The sequence below is a fragment of the Hyperoodon ampullatus genome (genome assembly GCF_949752795.1).
Source record: "Hyperoodon ampullatus genome assembly, chromosome: 11".
Classification (NCBI taxonomy): domain Eukaryota; kingdom Metazoa; phylum Chordata; class Mammalia; order Artiodactyla; family Ziphiidae; genus Hyperoodon; species Hyperoodon ampullatus.
In genome coordinates, this window is record NC_136924.1 from 50,856,230 (window position 1) to 50,872,557 (window position 16,328).

A 16,328-nucleotide genomic window follows, 5' to 3' on the forward strand; every position below is an offset into this window, starting at 1 on the left:
AGTGAGTCCCCTAACCTCTCTGGAAACATTTCATTTTATCACTTTACAGACAACTCATAGTGCACATAAAAATTCACACTTCTTAACAACTCTGTGGTTCCCAGGAGCCCAGCCCAGAGATTGGGAAGCAGTGAATTAAAAAAGCTCTGTTAACCTTTCTTGGTCTCACATTCTAATTCCTATTAATCTAAGAGGAATTAGCAACAATTGAGGAAAAGCAAACAAACTGGAAATATGAAAACAGGGAAGTGAGACTAACCACTCGAGCTGATAATTATGTATGAGTTCTTTCCCTTTGACTGGTGGCCAGAAACCAGAGACAGTAGAATTGATGAGCCAGGATGTCCTGCTGGTGCTGGCTGCATATTGAAAGGAAATAATCCAGATAATTGTTTAATTGGATGCTATTTAAAAAGAGAAACTGAAACTCCCAAGAATCGTGATCCAGAGTAAACATCTTTTCAACCATACTGGTTCAATAAAAACCCAAGGGTATTGCATTGATGGTTAGCATCCCTGAAGTTCCATTTTCACTGCCATGAAAATATCCCTTTTAACTGTTTCCTGTCAGTCCTTGTCAGAGTCTCTGAGTTTTACTTTTCAATATTAAGTACACCTGGATGATAGTTTTCCAACATTATACTTATAATAAAAAGGAAAATAAGTGAAATCTTAGCTACAGACCTAGTAACAAGAGTGTAAAATCAAGTGCTTCCTATGAGAGACAATACGTAAAATGGTTGTGACACATATTGTCATGAGTCAGCCTAGGTTTGAATCATCTTATATCTTATATAACGTATAAAGTTTTTAACTCAGGTCCAGTTATTTGAACTTTCTGTGACTCAGTTTCTGCACTTGTAAATTGGAGGTAGTGACAGTAGGCTTGTAGTAAGCATTATACTATTTTGTGTAAAGCTCTTATACCAGACCCTGACACATTACAAGTGGCATATGACTGTAACAGTAATTTGTAATTGAGTCATGGTTCTTTTAAACTGGTGTTTTAACTGAATTATCATAGCATGGTAAAGTCTATCAATTTTACAAGATGTGGCTCAGAAAAACAAACCACAAGCAATACATTTACTTCCATACCTATATCTAGATAAGGCACTGAATATAATTTTGGAGGTGGAATGACCAATTAATATATTTTGGCCCCCCTTTTCCTTTTCTTTTTTCCATTCTCTTGACTTATTTTTACAGCCCTTTCTCTGAGCTATATGCATTCATATTTAATGATTGCCATTTTTATTCTTTTTGTAGTATTAACTATAAAATATAGGGCTGAATACCTCCTTTAATTTCCCCTTAGAGTAATAAAATATTACCAGTAACTTTTTCTTAAGATCTGTAGCAATACTCTTTGTCAAAACAGAAGTACTTAATAAAGCCAGGAAAACACCTATGAATAGGTCTTAGGAAGAGTATTATTATATATTGGATAAATGAAATGTATCAAATAAAGCAAACATCTAAGACATGAATTGGTGCAAATTTGATCTCAGGAAGCTCTTATACAACAGGCTTTATGATAAATTCTAATTACCAAAGAGTTTTAATGATTAATTTTAATGACTTTATGCACAATGAAATTGTTAGCATGAATAAGAATAACTCCTTTGAACAGATATGTGGTTGCCAAGGGAGAGGGGGTAAGGCAGGGATGAATTGGGAGCTTGGGATTAGCAGATGCAAACAGTTATATATAGAATGGATAAACAACAAGGTCCTACTGTATAGCACAGGGAACTATATTCAATACCCTGTGATAAACCATAATGGAAAAGGATATGAAAAAGAATGTATATATATGTGTAACTAAGTCACTTTGCTGTACAGCAGAAATTAATGCAACATTGTAAAGCAACTATTCTTCAATAAAATAAATTTTGAAAAAAGAATAACTACTTTATAAATCTTGCAACAGATGAGGTTTGTGATTGCTCAACAAACGCTTATTCCAAAATCTCAGATTTTGTCACCTAAAAATATTCCTCTGCATTAGTATTTAATTTTACAGTATCAGTTTACATATTTAGACCAACAAAGTAACATTAGAGTATGAATTCCAATGTAATCATCTGTCTTCACAAAAAGAAGTTTCCAGGTAGCTCTTGGGGAAAATGCAAGGATGGTATTAAAAATACTAACCTGTCAGGACTTCCCTGATGTTCCAGTGGTTAAGACTTTGCCTTCCAACGCAGGGGGCATGGGTTCATTTTCTCCTGGTTGGGGAACTAAGATTCCACATGCCTCGGGGCCAAAAAAACAAAACATAAAAAAAAAAAAACAGCAACAGTATTGTAACAAATTTAATAAAGACTTTAAAAATGGTCCACATCAAAAAAAAAAAAAAAACCCAAAAAAATACTAACCTGTCAACCACAGGCTTGAACCAATAGGATGGATGCCGGCCATAGAGTTGGAGTGAGGTGCTGGAGTACCCATGTTTCACCAAGACTTCACCCTGTAGTGCTGGATAACAGGAAGGTGTGGGGCCTTGTGAAGGAAGCTGGGGAGGAAAAGAAGGGGGAGCTTGAGAGAATTGGGATCCCAACCATTTACCAACCTGTACGGTCATACAGTACATCCTGAAGAATTATATATATTCATAGCATCCTTGTGAAACACACATACGAAAAGCCAAGAGTGATGAGGAAGTACCCTTATTACCAAAAGGAGATTCAAAGAATAGTCAATATTTATCTGTTCTTCATGGAAGTTGTTATATTCCTTGTTGACAAAAGAAATTGTGGTAATTGCATTCAAATTTCCTTGAAGTTTCTCAAACTCAAAAACACAAAAACAAATGAATCAACTTAACCTGGAGAAAATTTTTTTTAAAATTCCAATATTCTTATGTTTGACTATATAATATTTGCAATTTCTTTCTATTGTATTTTAATAATTATTTCGGATTTCTCCCATGCTCATTTAATCCATTTGAATTTCTGGAAATGCTCAAAGATATTCTAAACAGTAGCAAAGATAATTTTTAATTTATGTTTTGGAGATCATGAGTCAAATTCTTTTGAGAGTCTGCAATTTTAATAAAATAAGTAAATTTTAAAAAATTTTTATTTTCCAAAATTTAAAAAAATGTATCTTTTCTATTCATGGGGGAAAAATCTAAAGAGGAGTTCATTATACTTATTTTATCAGAGTATAACTTGTTCCAAATAAAAAGTTGTGAAAAGGAAAGCCAAAATTTCAGTTTAGAAATTTGTATTCTGTTTAATTGTTAAGAGAATTCCAGGATGATTCATATTATTCCATTTTTCTTTTCTCTTATTTATTTATTCCTTTACATTAAAATTATTTTCAAAATATTTGTTGTTCTTTATTTTCCTTTTTATAATTCAAAACAATCTCTATATACAAATATAGCTCTGAAAGCAGAGGCTTTACAACATTATGGACAATTCTCTGGCAGATTGAATTTTCACTGCCCGGATTTCAGATTTACTTTGAATGTCAATATTAAAGACTAATTTAAATATTTTTTGATTTCTATAAAAAGCTTAATTGATAATTGTTACAGTTTCAACAAACATTCTTTGAACTCCATCTGCATATAATTATGTAAGATTTTACAGGAGCTACAAAAATAAGTAAGAGAAAAATCTCAGGCCCGTAGTATCTTATAACGATGGATGGAGGATTAGACATGGTGTGACCTGGACAGGTCACTAGGCCACAAGATATCTATTATATGAGTACCATGAGGAGAAGAGGCTATGCAGTTGGCACGTAGAGGTCATTCCTCTACAGAGCTCATCAGGCTAGGGAATAATGAAGGGACCAGTCTATCTTCCCTCTCTTCTGTAGAATAACCATGGAATCCAAAGACTTCCTTACCCATCTGCCTTATGTTCCTATATATGTTTTGTTCACCACCCTCAGTAAAACAATGTACGTGTAATGAGAGTTACAACCAATGCTCTCTTTGGGACATATATTGCACTAACCAAGATTATTTGTAATATTTTATTGTTAACTATTTTTTCTATAACCATTACCTTATTGCCATTTAGGGAAAATCTTGGAAGAGATGCTGTCAAACCTTTTTCTAATTGCTTTTGAAAGAAAGCTCTTAATTTGCTTCTTTTTTCATCTTCCTTTGGTGACTATGCCTTAGGATAGGTACTTGGCAAGGGGTAGACTTTTAATACAACAGACCACATGCATTCTGCACTGTTTATATTATTACGTCTAATGTTTTTTACTGAGTGTCTTGTTCCTTTCAGGACGGTTCTTTTCACTCTGACATCTGTGGTTGTACTTGTCATTACAACTGACTGGATCAGCTGGGACAAGCTGAATCGGGGATTTTTGCCCAGTGATGAAGTTTCCAGAGCCTTCCTGGCTTCTTTCATCTTGGTCTTTGACCTCCTTATTGTAATGCAGGTAAGTGGCTTTGTATTTTCCTCCTCTCACTGAAGCCACTCCATGCTTTGTTCTCAGTAAACAAACACTATACAGTGAAAGGCTCCATAAAGCTAAAGAAATGCATAGTTTACAGTTGCTATAAATGGAGCCTTCTCTGATCATATTTTCAGCAATTTTACTGAGAGGATAAACCAACTGGGCTTTTGTGAGAAGGGCACCAAAAAGTCATTGTATGACCATTGAAAGGTGGCCCCTGGAAACCATACAGAATTGTTGTGGTATTTTTGCCAAAGCTTCAGGGAAAAAAACAAAACAAAGCAAAACAAAAAAACGCCTGTCATTTAGTAAATGGAAAGCTGCAGAGATGAGGATGATATAAGCCAACAAAACAGGGATAAGCAATTGCCAAAGCAACTTAGGGTTTTAGAGCAGTTGAAATGGAATAATATAAAAATGCTTTTTCTGGTTATGGAAATTATCACTTTCTTTCAGTATTAACGAGAGATCATTCCATTTTCATGTAAACAATATTTCTGCCCTGCTTAGCAACAATGGCATCGTGCTCATCAGTGCTACTCGTGTAATCTTCTGGTGTGAATGCTTTGGGGTCTTAGGGGTGTTCCTTTGAATCGAGCGGAAAGAGACATTAACTATTACTTGGCACTTTATCTTGTTCATTAAATACCCATCCATTTGCTAGACATTTTCTTATTGCTTTCATAAGGCAATTTTGTGTTTTCCTCTCAGAGGCATTGTAAGTGACCAGAACAAAGGCTCCATTGCTGAAGGGAAAGTAAACTTCATTGTGTTCTGAATTTATGTGAGATTTCACAGGATAGCAGATTGGTTTTCTCATTGCTACAGGCAAAGAGAGGCCTTTATAAGAGATTAAGTGTTTTAGTGTTAGTGTTTTAAAAGAGAATAACAATCTGGCGTGTTTTTGTTTTGTTTTGGTTTTTGGATTTTTTTGGCATATAACATAGCCGAGGTGTGAGAGGCTCAAGATGGTTCCTAGAGTATATTATTATTTTAATAGATGATGATTTAAAATACATATTGTTTTTAAAAATTAAATGAAATTGAATTCTTTGTCTCATCTAAAAATTGATGTATTTCTTTTTTATTTCCCATGGGATAGTTTAGCATAGTGAAGAAAGCCCTGGACTTTGAGTAAGGAAGCATTGGCAAGGTTCCATATCTGTCTCTCGCTTGCTATAGGACCTCCTCTGGATATTTATAAAATTGAATTTATAGCACTTATGCAATAATGTCATGCATTACTTTTTAAAGGCTATTTTATCTTTTTTCATCTAATACTCCTCCTAACTAACATACTATTATATGTAAAGTATCTGCTTTGGCCAAGTGGCCTACTGGTACCTCTTTGAACCCATCTTAAAGTCAAAGGTATTAGTAGCCAAGTAGACCATTATCTTTTAAGTTGTTTAAATTTGTATATGTGAGAGCATAAATTTCCTGATTTCCTACTACCATCCACCGTCTTTTACCCTCTTTATATAGTTTTAATTATTCTTGCAATGGGTTCACTAAAATCAGGGACTTGAAGTGGGAAAATGTAACATTAAAATTTGCAGATATTATGGACTCACTCAAAAAGTATTTCATAAAGAGAGATGGAAGGAAGAAGGATAGTCAGGATTTATGCAGGCAGAGTCAGCAGGATTTAGAAGGGAAAGGCATTCTAGATGAAGGAAATGGCATGAAAATGTGGAGTCAGTAAAGTACTGAAGTGTTTACAGAGTGGCCAGAGCAGCACTTGACTGAAGATGGAGGGCCCCTGCTGAGGAATATATCAGTTTGGACCATTTTGGCTACAATAAAGCGGGAAATGTATTACTGCATTATAAGGATGCCCTGCAGAATTAAAGAGGAGGGATGCAGTAGCATTTTAGGGACACATGAAAACAGAGACTAAAGTGTAACAGGGAACCCTGTCCTAGCTCTTATTCTCCATCTCTCATCTTTTTTTCTTTCACTTCTGCTTTCTTTTCCTCTCTTACTGTAAAGCAGCTTTTTCAGCTTTCCAGTTCATGTAGAAGAAAATGGCCACAGCCAACACCTCAGAGGGAGACCACTCTTGGCTGTCGGGTCTAATTCTGGATTCCAGGGAAGGAATAGCCAGGACTGGATTGTCCTGCATCCATCTGTGAACTGACTGGGGGTGAAGCAGTCCCAGAGAAAAAGGGGGAGGGTTTGGGCCTCAAAAACCAAATTAATACAAGGAGGAGTTGAAAATGGGACCCCCAAAGTAGGTCTGTTAACTCCTTTTCTCTCTCCCCCAACACCTGGTCAGCCAGTCCGGCCTATCGATTCATCGTTTGTTACGTCTCTTGTAGCCATACCTTTCCTGCTCATTTCTCTGCCACCATTCCAGTCCTGGCTCTCCTCTATACTACTGTAAAATAATTTCCAGTGAAACCTTCTGCCTCCAGATGTCCCCTTGCCCCACACGCCCTACGCAGCTCACCTTCCTAAGCTTCCAAGCTGAAATGTCATGCTGTTTATGTCACTTTTCAACCAAAAATATTGTCAGTGACTCCCATTGTCCGAGAATGAAGTCCAGACTCCAGGAGCTCTCTCTCAGGGCTCTCCGCGGTCTGCCCTTGGCTGTGTTTTCTCCCGTATCTTCTGTGCTCTGGCTCTACCCAGCCCTGAGGGCTGTTGCTTGGCCCCAACCACAGCATGCTTATTTCAGGATGTCTGTGAGCCTCTGTTTCCTCCTCAGGTTGTGTCTCTCTCCTGCTTTGCTCATTTAGACTTTACCATTGAAGACCATTCCAATGCCCTCAGTAAAGCCAGGGGATGAATTCCTCCTTGCAAGTCCTGCAGCACATTTTACCTGAACTGCAGATCAGCATTTCACCTTTTCCTGCTCTATAGAGCAGAAACCATAGCTTATAATGATATATCCCTGGAGCCTCTCTAGCACAGAGCCTTACATGGGTGGCAATAGGCCCAGAGTAATAACTGCTTGATGAGGATAAAGAAGTGGCATTTCAACACTGAGTCACATGCAACTGCTGTCCCCCTCTGGGAGCATCATGTTGAAGTGCAAGGAACTAGTGCATGTGGTGAGAGAGTGAATTTTTTTTTTTTTTTTTTTTTTTTGCGGTACGCGGGCCTCTCACTGTTGTGGCCTCTCCCGTTGCGGAGCACAGGCTCCGGACACGCAGGCTCAGCGGCCATGGCTCATGGGCCCAGCCGCTCCACGGCGTGTGGGATCTTCCCGGACCAGGGCACGAACCCGTGTCCCCTGCATCGGCAGGCGGACTCTCAACCACTGCACCACCAGGGAAGCCCAAGAGAGTGAATTTAAGGAAACAGCTCCAGAAGCCATATATAGTCAAGCTTTTTACAAATATCTAATACAAATGTCCTAACAAATCCATAACCAGCTAAACTCTGATCTAATCCACTTTATATTCACATATTTTAGACAAAAGAACAATAGAAAAGTAGCAAAATTGGTGGAAATGGAGGCAGTAGTTTTACTGAAAGGTTTTCCCTCAGAATTAAGTGATTTAAAAGCAATAGACCCTAGGCTTTTCTAATGGTAGGAAAATTCAACTTATATGATTGAAAGAGATGTTAATGTTTGGTTAAAAAAAAAAGAAAAGAAACCATTAGAATATGATACTACTGCTGTAAAGATTTTATTTTAACAAAATTAGTAGGCCAATTCTGAATACTTTTAGAGAAAGTGCAATTATTTATTTTTATGAATATTTTAAATAGAATTTTTGTATGTTTATTGTGAAAACTATTTGTTGTATCACATATTTCTATAGTTTTAGGAAATTCACTAGAACTAAGGCATAAACAGTTGTCAGTAAAGTATAACATGACTCATATACATCACACATTACTACAGAACATAAGAAGTAAATTGTAAAGAACACTTCCCTCTGAGGAAATCTTATCTCAAATTCGTTTAATATTTATAATTATGTCACTTAACTTTTATATACTCCTTTAATTCCTTGCATAAGTATTTAATTTCAGTTCTATCCCACCTACTCATCTTTTCTGCTAGATTGAAGAAAAGATATACCTAAGACATATAAGAATTAAAAATACAACATGTTGGGCTTCCCTGGTGGCGCAGTGGTTGGGGATCCGCCTGCTGATGCAGGGGACGCGGGTTCGTGCCCCGGTCCAGGAGGATCCCGCGTGCCGCGGAGCGGCTGGGCCTGTGACCCGTGGCTGCTGGGCCTGCGCGTCCGGAGCCTGTGCTCCGCGACGGGGAAGGCCACGGTAGTGAGAGGCCCACGTACCGCAAAACAAAAACAAAAACAAAAAAAACATGTTATAGAGTAAGCAAAGAACAAAAATATGTCTTAGGAGTTCACCAAAAAAAAAAAAGAGAGAGAGAGAGCAGTGTAGACGTGTAGCCACCGTAGTAAGGGAAAGCTTCAGAGAAGAGATTAGATTAGAAGGACAGGCAGCTAGAATTTGAAAAGGCAGAGCAATGAACAAGAAAAATTTTCTAGCTGGGAGTAGTATCATAATCATCAAGGTAAGAATCAGTTTTGTTCCATTAAGTTCAGAAAATGTTGACAGATTCATTTCTAGTGTGCACTGCACCCGGTGCTGGAGACGGGGGACAGGGGGAAGGGAGATCAAAGATCAGTGACACACCGCACAGGAGTTTGTAGCTGCAGAGAGGAAGTCACAGTTTAATAGAATAAATAGGAGTAGAAAAGTAGAGACATTTGAGAAAGACTATCTTTATTTAGATGAATGGTTCAGGTAGAAAGTAAAAATTCCTACCTCGCACTTTTAAATTCAACTAACCCACGCTGCCAGGATCTATTTGCTGATATGAAGGCTTCAGAAGAAGGAAGTTTCTCTTCATAATCTAAAGAACATTCTGGGCTTTTTACTAGACAAGAAGAGAGAAAGTGAGAGAGGGAAGAGAGAGGAGGACATGGAGGAGGAGAGGTGAGAAGCCAGAAAGATGGAAACAGGCAGGAACTAGTGCAGGAGCCAGGCAGTGGTGATGACCACGGAGGCTGATGAAGTTATATCTATGGTCAAGTTTCTCATAAATGCTTTACATAACTGAACTCTGGCAGACTGGTGTAAGGAGATTAAAAAATTCTTCAGTTTCACAACTGGACCAGTGTAGCCTAGCATCAAGATAGCATCTGCTGAACAAAGTGCCCAGGAGGTGGACACAGTTGTGAGCTAAATTGCTAGAGTTTATAGGTAACTATGGGAAGGTTTTGTACATATATATGAATCCTTGAACCTTTCTTTTCCTTAACAGCCTCTCCCCTAGAAAGCTTCTCGCATCATCTTGTGTGTGTGCGTGTATGTATATCTTAGATTTATGTATATAAATAGATACATAATATAGATAAAATACGCATCATATATGTAATAGCTTTATGTGCTTCAAGGTGATGAGAGAAATCTTTTAGAAGAGAGGCTTTTAAAGAGAAGAAAAAAGATTCAAGGATCATATTTTGGTGAATATATGTGTGAAAACACTGTTGATACATCTTTTCAATACTTCTCTTTCTTGTAATTTATCTATATACCTGCCTATTATCTTTGTACCTACATACCTACCTTCCCCCTGTAACATGTGAGCTCAAGGAGAGGAAATGTATTTTTTCATTCCCACAGCTAACTCATGTTCAGTACATTGCAGCTTTGCCATAAATATTTTGCTGAATGAAAGAATAAAGGAACGAACATAACATTATTTCAGGAAAGCGAAAGCCAAAGAACATGAGATTTTTCAAGAAGTAAAATGTTTACCAAGAGCAAGAGAATGAACCATCAATACTATTAGATTAGGTCATATCCACTGAAGTATGATCCCATAGTAATTAAATCTCCAAATAAAAATTTGAATAAAATGCTCAGTTAAGTGTTAAAAAGGACTCTTTGGACTAGTTGGAAAGCATGTAGAGAGAGGTGATATTTCCTGAAAAGTCCTGAAAATATTTCAGTGCATTAAGAATTAATTCACTGAAAAAATAATTATGAAAATTACATTCAACAAACATCTCACTGTGTAACATCTAAAAATCGAAAATTTTTTTTCTGTTTAATGCATCATTCTTAGAAGCAGATTGACTAGTTTTTTAAAAAAATAGACATTATGCCTCTTGGTAGACTTTAAAACGCTGTTGACCCGACTTTAGTAGGGCACTTCTTTTGAGGTCATAATTTTTGAAAGTGGAATCAGTTCCTTTAGAACATAGGGCAGAGCAACAAGTGTGAAACTATTTTAATTAAAGAGCCATAGTGTATTGAAAAGTGGTCATATATTTTTAGGATAAGTTATTTCAACTCTTTTGCTTACAGGTTACTTAGAAAGGGTTGTCTAAATGTCTGTCCACCAGTTTTAACATGTTCTTCAGCTTTGGGATTACTTTATATAGCTTTCTTCAAAGTATTTAAAGTTCCTCTTCACATTTATTTTTCATCTTTTCTTATGCAAGGTCTACACTCCTATTTGAAAACGTAGTAATGGTACTTTCTGTTATGGGTCCCACGTGATGACATGGAATAAGGGTTAATCCTTTAAATAGTTCCTAGATTAACCATAAATGCCTGTTCTCTTCATGATATGTGTCTAAGAGGTTGAATCGCAACTTTACTTACTGTCACCGTTTTGTGCTCCTGACATCATTGTTGGTCCAGTGGGTAGACAGACTGTTATATATTTTTATATATACACATATAAATCAATATATTTATTAGTGGTCCCAGAAACTGGTCTCCACGTAGCAGACAGACTTATCACAGTAAGTCGTGTTCATGCAGCCTGACGGAGGCCAGCCAAGTGGGCAGGAGATGCCAGAGAACAGACCTTGGCAGGTGACCCAAGGTATCAGGAACATTTGGCAGAAGGTAGTGAGTGAGCTGGAAGCATTGGGGTTATCAGGCAAAACAAAATTTAGCATCCAATCATGGGTACTGATGTGACAAATACACTCACTCGAAAATGAAACTAATAGTCTGCTTAGCATATGAAATAGATCACAATTTTGAAACAGGCAGTAAGTTCTATGAGGGATTATTGTGAGCAGGAAAGATCACGCAAGTCTTTATGGATAATGTGGGGAGAATGTAGCTTGAAGGAATTATAAGATTGGTTAAGCGAGCGGAAAATAGAGACATTCAAATTTTAGCCCCATTTAAATCCTTCAAACCCTGAGGTATTTTTTTTTTAAAGAGCTAGAACATGTTTAAAAAACTGTGAAGATATAAATTCTATACTATTGCACATGAGCAGTAATTTTGTCAAAGCCATGCTGAGGCAGCAAAATAGATCTCCCATAAATTAGTATTTTTCCAGTGGATGCATTGTTTCCAGGTGCTGTGGAATGATCAGTGCTTGATCATCATCCTGGAAGAGTTTTCCAGCCCTGGCCTCCATCCCATCTTTGTGTGTGTGTATCATGGTTCTCCCTGGATGTCTTGTGTAGTGTTGCCACTTATTGCATCAAGTGTACATGACAAAAAGAGTGCAATATTGAAGACTGACATGGTCGGTCATTTCCTCAGGCCCTCAGCTTCACTGGGGCAGGTTTCAAACAGAGTATTATACTTCAGGTCAGGGCTTTATAGGTTTGTTGGAGGAGGTAATGAAGAGTATGTGACCCCACCAGTTGACCCACAAGCAGGACCTGATACTTGAAGACTTCTCCCTGCTCCCCTGTGTTTGGTATACCTGCTGTCCACACTCTTCCCGTAGTGGGAGTTGTTTTCAAGGGTGCAGCCTTGAGAGATCAAAATCTAGTGGAGACCATCTGACAGGTAGTTTCTAAGTCAAAGGTCCATTAACTCTGGATTTGAACATGCAAGAAATACTGTGCAGCAAGTGGTTCAAACTCCAGTCTAGTCTAGTTAGACTAGAGATTGGATCTAATACTAGGAGACCATAGTGAGAACCTTTCATAGTGGAAATGAGGAACAAGCTTTGAAGAGGGGCAGACTGTGCAATGGAAACATAACTGGACTAAAAAGAAAACAGGGATGGAGGGAGACAAGGAAGCAGGGAGGCAGAAAGAAATGTAAAAGGCTAGCATTCACTGAGCACTTACTATGACCTGGATGCCTAGACACACTATATCTTTTTTAATCTTCTCAAACCCCCCTACAGGATTCATATTGTTATTATCTATAATTTTACAAATGAAGACGGGAATTGCCCAAGGTACACAGATAGAGTCTGGTTTCAGCAGAATGGGGATTAAAAAACAGAACTGTATGACTCCAAAGCCCATACATTTTTCGGACCTTGTAATATTGTGCATATCAAATTAAGTAATATACACAAGTAATGTCCAAAGCAAAGCCCTTGACATGTGGCAGGAAGCTTGGTGAATGAAGGTAACACTTCTGCAATAGACTAGAGCCAGGACTCTATTTCTTTTCTCTTTTTTAAAAAAAATTTTTATTGGAGTATAATTGCTTTACAATGTTATGTTAGTTTTTACTGTACAGCAAAGTGAATCAGCTATATGTATACAGATATCCCCTCTTTTTTGGATTTCCTTCCCATTTAGGTCACCACAGAGGACTGAGTAGAGTTCCCTATGTTATACAGTAGGTTCTCATTAGTCATCTATTTTATATATAGTATCAATAGTGTATATATGTCAATCCCAATTTCCCAATTCATCCCACCACCCCCCTTCCCCCTTGGTATCTATATGTTTTTCTCTACACCTGTGTCTCTATTTCTGCTTTGTAAATAAGATCATCTATACCAATTTTTTCAGATTCCACATATATGCATTAATATACGATATTTGTTTTTCTCTTTCTGTCTTACTTCACTCTGTCTGACAGTCTCTAGGTCCATCCATGTCTCTACAGATGACCCAATTTTGTTCCTTTTTATGGCTGAGTAATATTCCATTGTATATATATGCCACATCTTCTTTATCCATTCCTCTGTTGATGGACATTTAGGTTGCTTCCATGTCCTGGCTATTGCAAATAGTTCTGCAGTGAACATTGTGGTACATTACTCTTTTTGAATTATGGTTTTCTCTGGGTATATGCCCAGTAATGGGATTGCTGGGTCATATGGTAATTCTATTTTTAGTTTTTTGAGGAATCTCCATACTGTTCTCTGTAGTGGCTGTATCAATTTACATTCCCACCAACAATGCATGAGGGTTCCCTTTTCTCCACACCCTCTCCAGCATGTATCATTTGTAGATTTTGTGATGATGGCCATTCTGACCGATGTGAGGTGATATCTCATTGTAGTTTTGATTTGCCTTTCTCTAATGATTAGTGATGTTAAGCATCTTTTCATGTGTTTGTTGGCAATCTGTATATCTTCTTTGGAGAAATGTCTATTTAGGTTTTCAGCCTATTTTCTGATTGGGTTGTTTTTGTTGTTGTTATTGAGCTGCATGAGCTTTTTGTGTATTTTGGAGATTAATCCTTTATCAGTTGCTTCATTTGCAACTATTTTCTCTCATCCTGAGGTTTGTCTTTTCGTCTTGCTTATGATTTCCTTTGCTCTATTTCTTAGAGTGTGATCTTGGTTAAGTCACTTCATGTCTAGGAATCCATTTTCTCATCTCTGGCATGACAATTTTTTCCTGACCCATGTTATTTTTATGATAGTCTTAAAAAGGCCCTTGAAGTGAGATATTTTTGCATATTGAAATTACATAGTCTGGATAGAAGAAAACAATTTGGTTGGAAAAGAGTTTCAGCATTATGCTTTGCATTACAATTAATCATTCAGGCTTCTTTTGATCTTAGCTAAAGAAAACTATAATAATGTGATGGTATATAAAGATGTTGAAGTCTCAGTGCATTGCAGCCATAATATGCTAAAAGAGATGTATGCTAAGGGGATGATTCAAACCCTTACCTGATCATAAAAATCACCAAAATTCTTACAAAAAATGTGAATTATCTGGCTATAGGAAGATTGCCAGAAGTTTCTGGCTTCGTATGTGTGCAGTGGTGTCAGGGGATTAAGCATTACAGATGATTCTTGTGACCATGGTCACCTAGAAACTGGTTAAAAATGCAGATTCTTGGGTCTTCTTCTTACAGCTAGTGGCATCAGAAGTATTAGAGGATTTGGCCTGTGAATATGCATTTTTATTTAGCCTAAATATGATTTCTCTGAAGCTCACTGCTCTAAGGTAATGCCCTAGAAATAAGTGAACGTCTATAGTTACTACGATTCAGATGGGTATACATAAAAGAAACCCAAGAAAATTCCAAATTTCCAGATGGTACTTCGAATTTATTGCATTTGATGAATTGTACAGAATTTTATATTTCTCCTATAAAAATGCATCATTCCTGTGGTGCATATTGTGAAAAGCTGAACAGTTAACATCAAATATGTATGTGGTGCATTTTTCTCTAATTTTTGATGAAAATATATTTTATAAATATCCCTTTGCTGAAAATATATTTATGTCTGAGATGCTTACCATTTATTTAATCTTTGCTTGATTTCAATAGCTGCATACATTTATTTGGCAAGTTGGGTAAGATCTAAAGTATAGGAATAGCATGAAACCAAAGAGGTATATATTTCTTAGTTTTATAACAATATTAATTTCTACACAAAAGTATGTCTGGGAAAAAAAAGAAAATTAGTAAATTAGTTGTTTATAATTCTTTTCATTCCTTCTAAAGTGAATAGGTACCAAGGAATATCCTTTGTTTTAATGAATAGATTGATAGGTATGGATGCAAAATTAGGAAACTCAAGGACATAGAGGCGGTTCTTGCTTATGCAGTAAGACAGTAGGAGCCAGAAGACTGGAAGGAGTTGTTGTGGGGAAAGAAAGAGAGAATACATAGAGGTGGCAGCTGCTACAGCTAATAGAACTTGGGAGAGGGAGGATTTTCTGAAAAGTTTTGTTCTATCATATGCAATGTTATACCCAGATTCCCAAGAAAAATTCAGTTAAAATATATATTCTCCAATTCTTTTGGCATTATTTTCCTCCAGCCCCATCCTGCTTTTCCAATTCAAGGTGGGCTTCTGGACAAGATTCAGGGGAAGGACAAGGTTGTAGAGTCCAAGTTACGTTTTGATTACACATGTATGAAAATTAGTGGATCTTCACATGTAATGAGTAAGTGTAGAAATAAGATCTCAAGGGGGCATTGGCTTTATCTTACGACTGCCTCAATTATTAAACATTTGAAATTTTTTCATTTTTTGATTTCCATGGAACTACCTCTGTACTGGCTCAAAGCCAAACTATAGGTCTCTTTCTTTTCAATCCCATTTGTCAAATCCCCTTCCTCTTACTACCTTTAAACATCAGTATACTCTGAGGTTCTGTCCTAGCCTCTTTATCTTTTCTTCCCAGCTATTTTTCCAAGGCAGTTTCATCCACCACCATGACTTCAAGTCCTTATAGACTGATCTCTCTCTAATATTTCCCAATTCCAGATGCCTCTGCTGAATTTCAGACCTGGATATCTAACTGCCCACTGGCTATATCTGCCTAGATGTTCCATGGGCTTCTCTGGTTTATCATGTTTAAAACCAACCAATCATGAATCCCTCAGACTGCTATCAACTCAGTCACTCAAATAAAAAAAGTTGGGAAATATAAAATATGTCTCTCTCTCTCACATATCTTCCAGCCAACAGTCAAGCTTATGTGTTCTTCTTGCTAAACATCTCTTAAATTTGTTTCTTCTTTTGACCCTTGAATAAACCTCTTCCTCAGTTCAGGGTACCATCAACTTTCACTTACATGAGTACAAAAGTATTTTGCTTCTTTTAGGCTAACCTCATTTCTCCAAAATAATCTTTTTAACTTAAAAATTTGATCCTCAAAATTCTTCAAATAGAAATTCATTTCCATGCTATACTGAGCCTTTTATCATCTAGTCCATACATTGCTGCTCACCTACTCCTGGCTGACACCTTCCCTTTCCTCCCT

The 16,328-nt window shown here is 37.1% G+C and overlaps 1 protein-coding gene across 2 annotated transcripts in view; it reads left to right on the top strand.

Moving 5' to 3' along the window:
• TMEM117 (transmembrane protein 117) overlaps window positions 1–16,328 on the top strand; it is a gene marked incomplete at both ends in the record, with an annotated part of 528,632 nt that overhangs the window by 428,751 nt on the left and 83,553 nt on the right. For both annotated transcript variants that reach the window (XM_079715373.1, XM_079715374.1), the window contains one exon: window positions 4,254–4,413. In XM_079715373.1, the coding sequence (XP_079571499.1) occupies window positions 4,254–4,413 (160 nt within the window). The remainder of the gene's footprint in view (window positions 1–4,253; window positions 4,414–16,328) is intronic.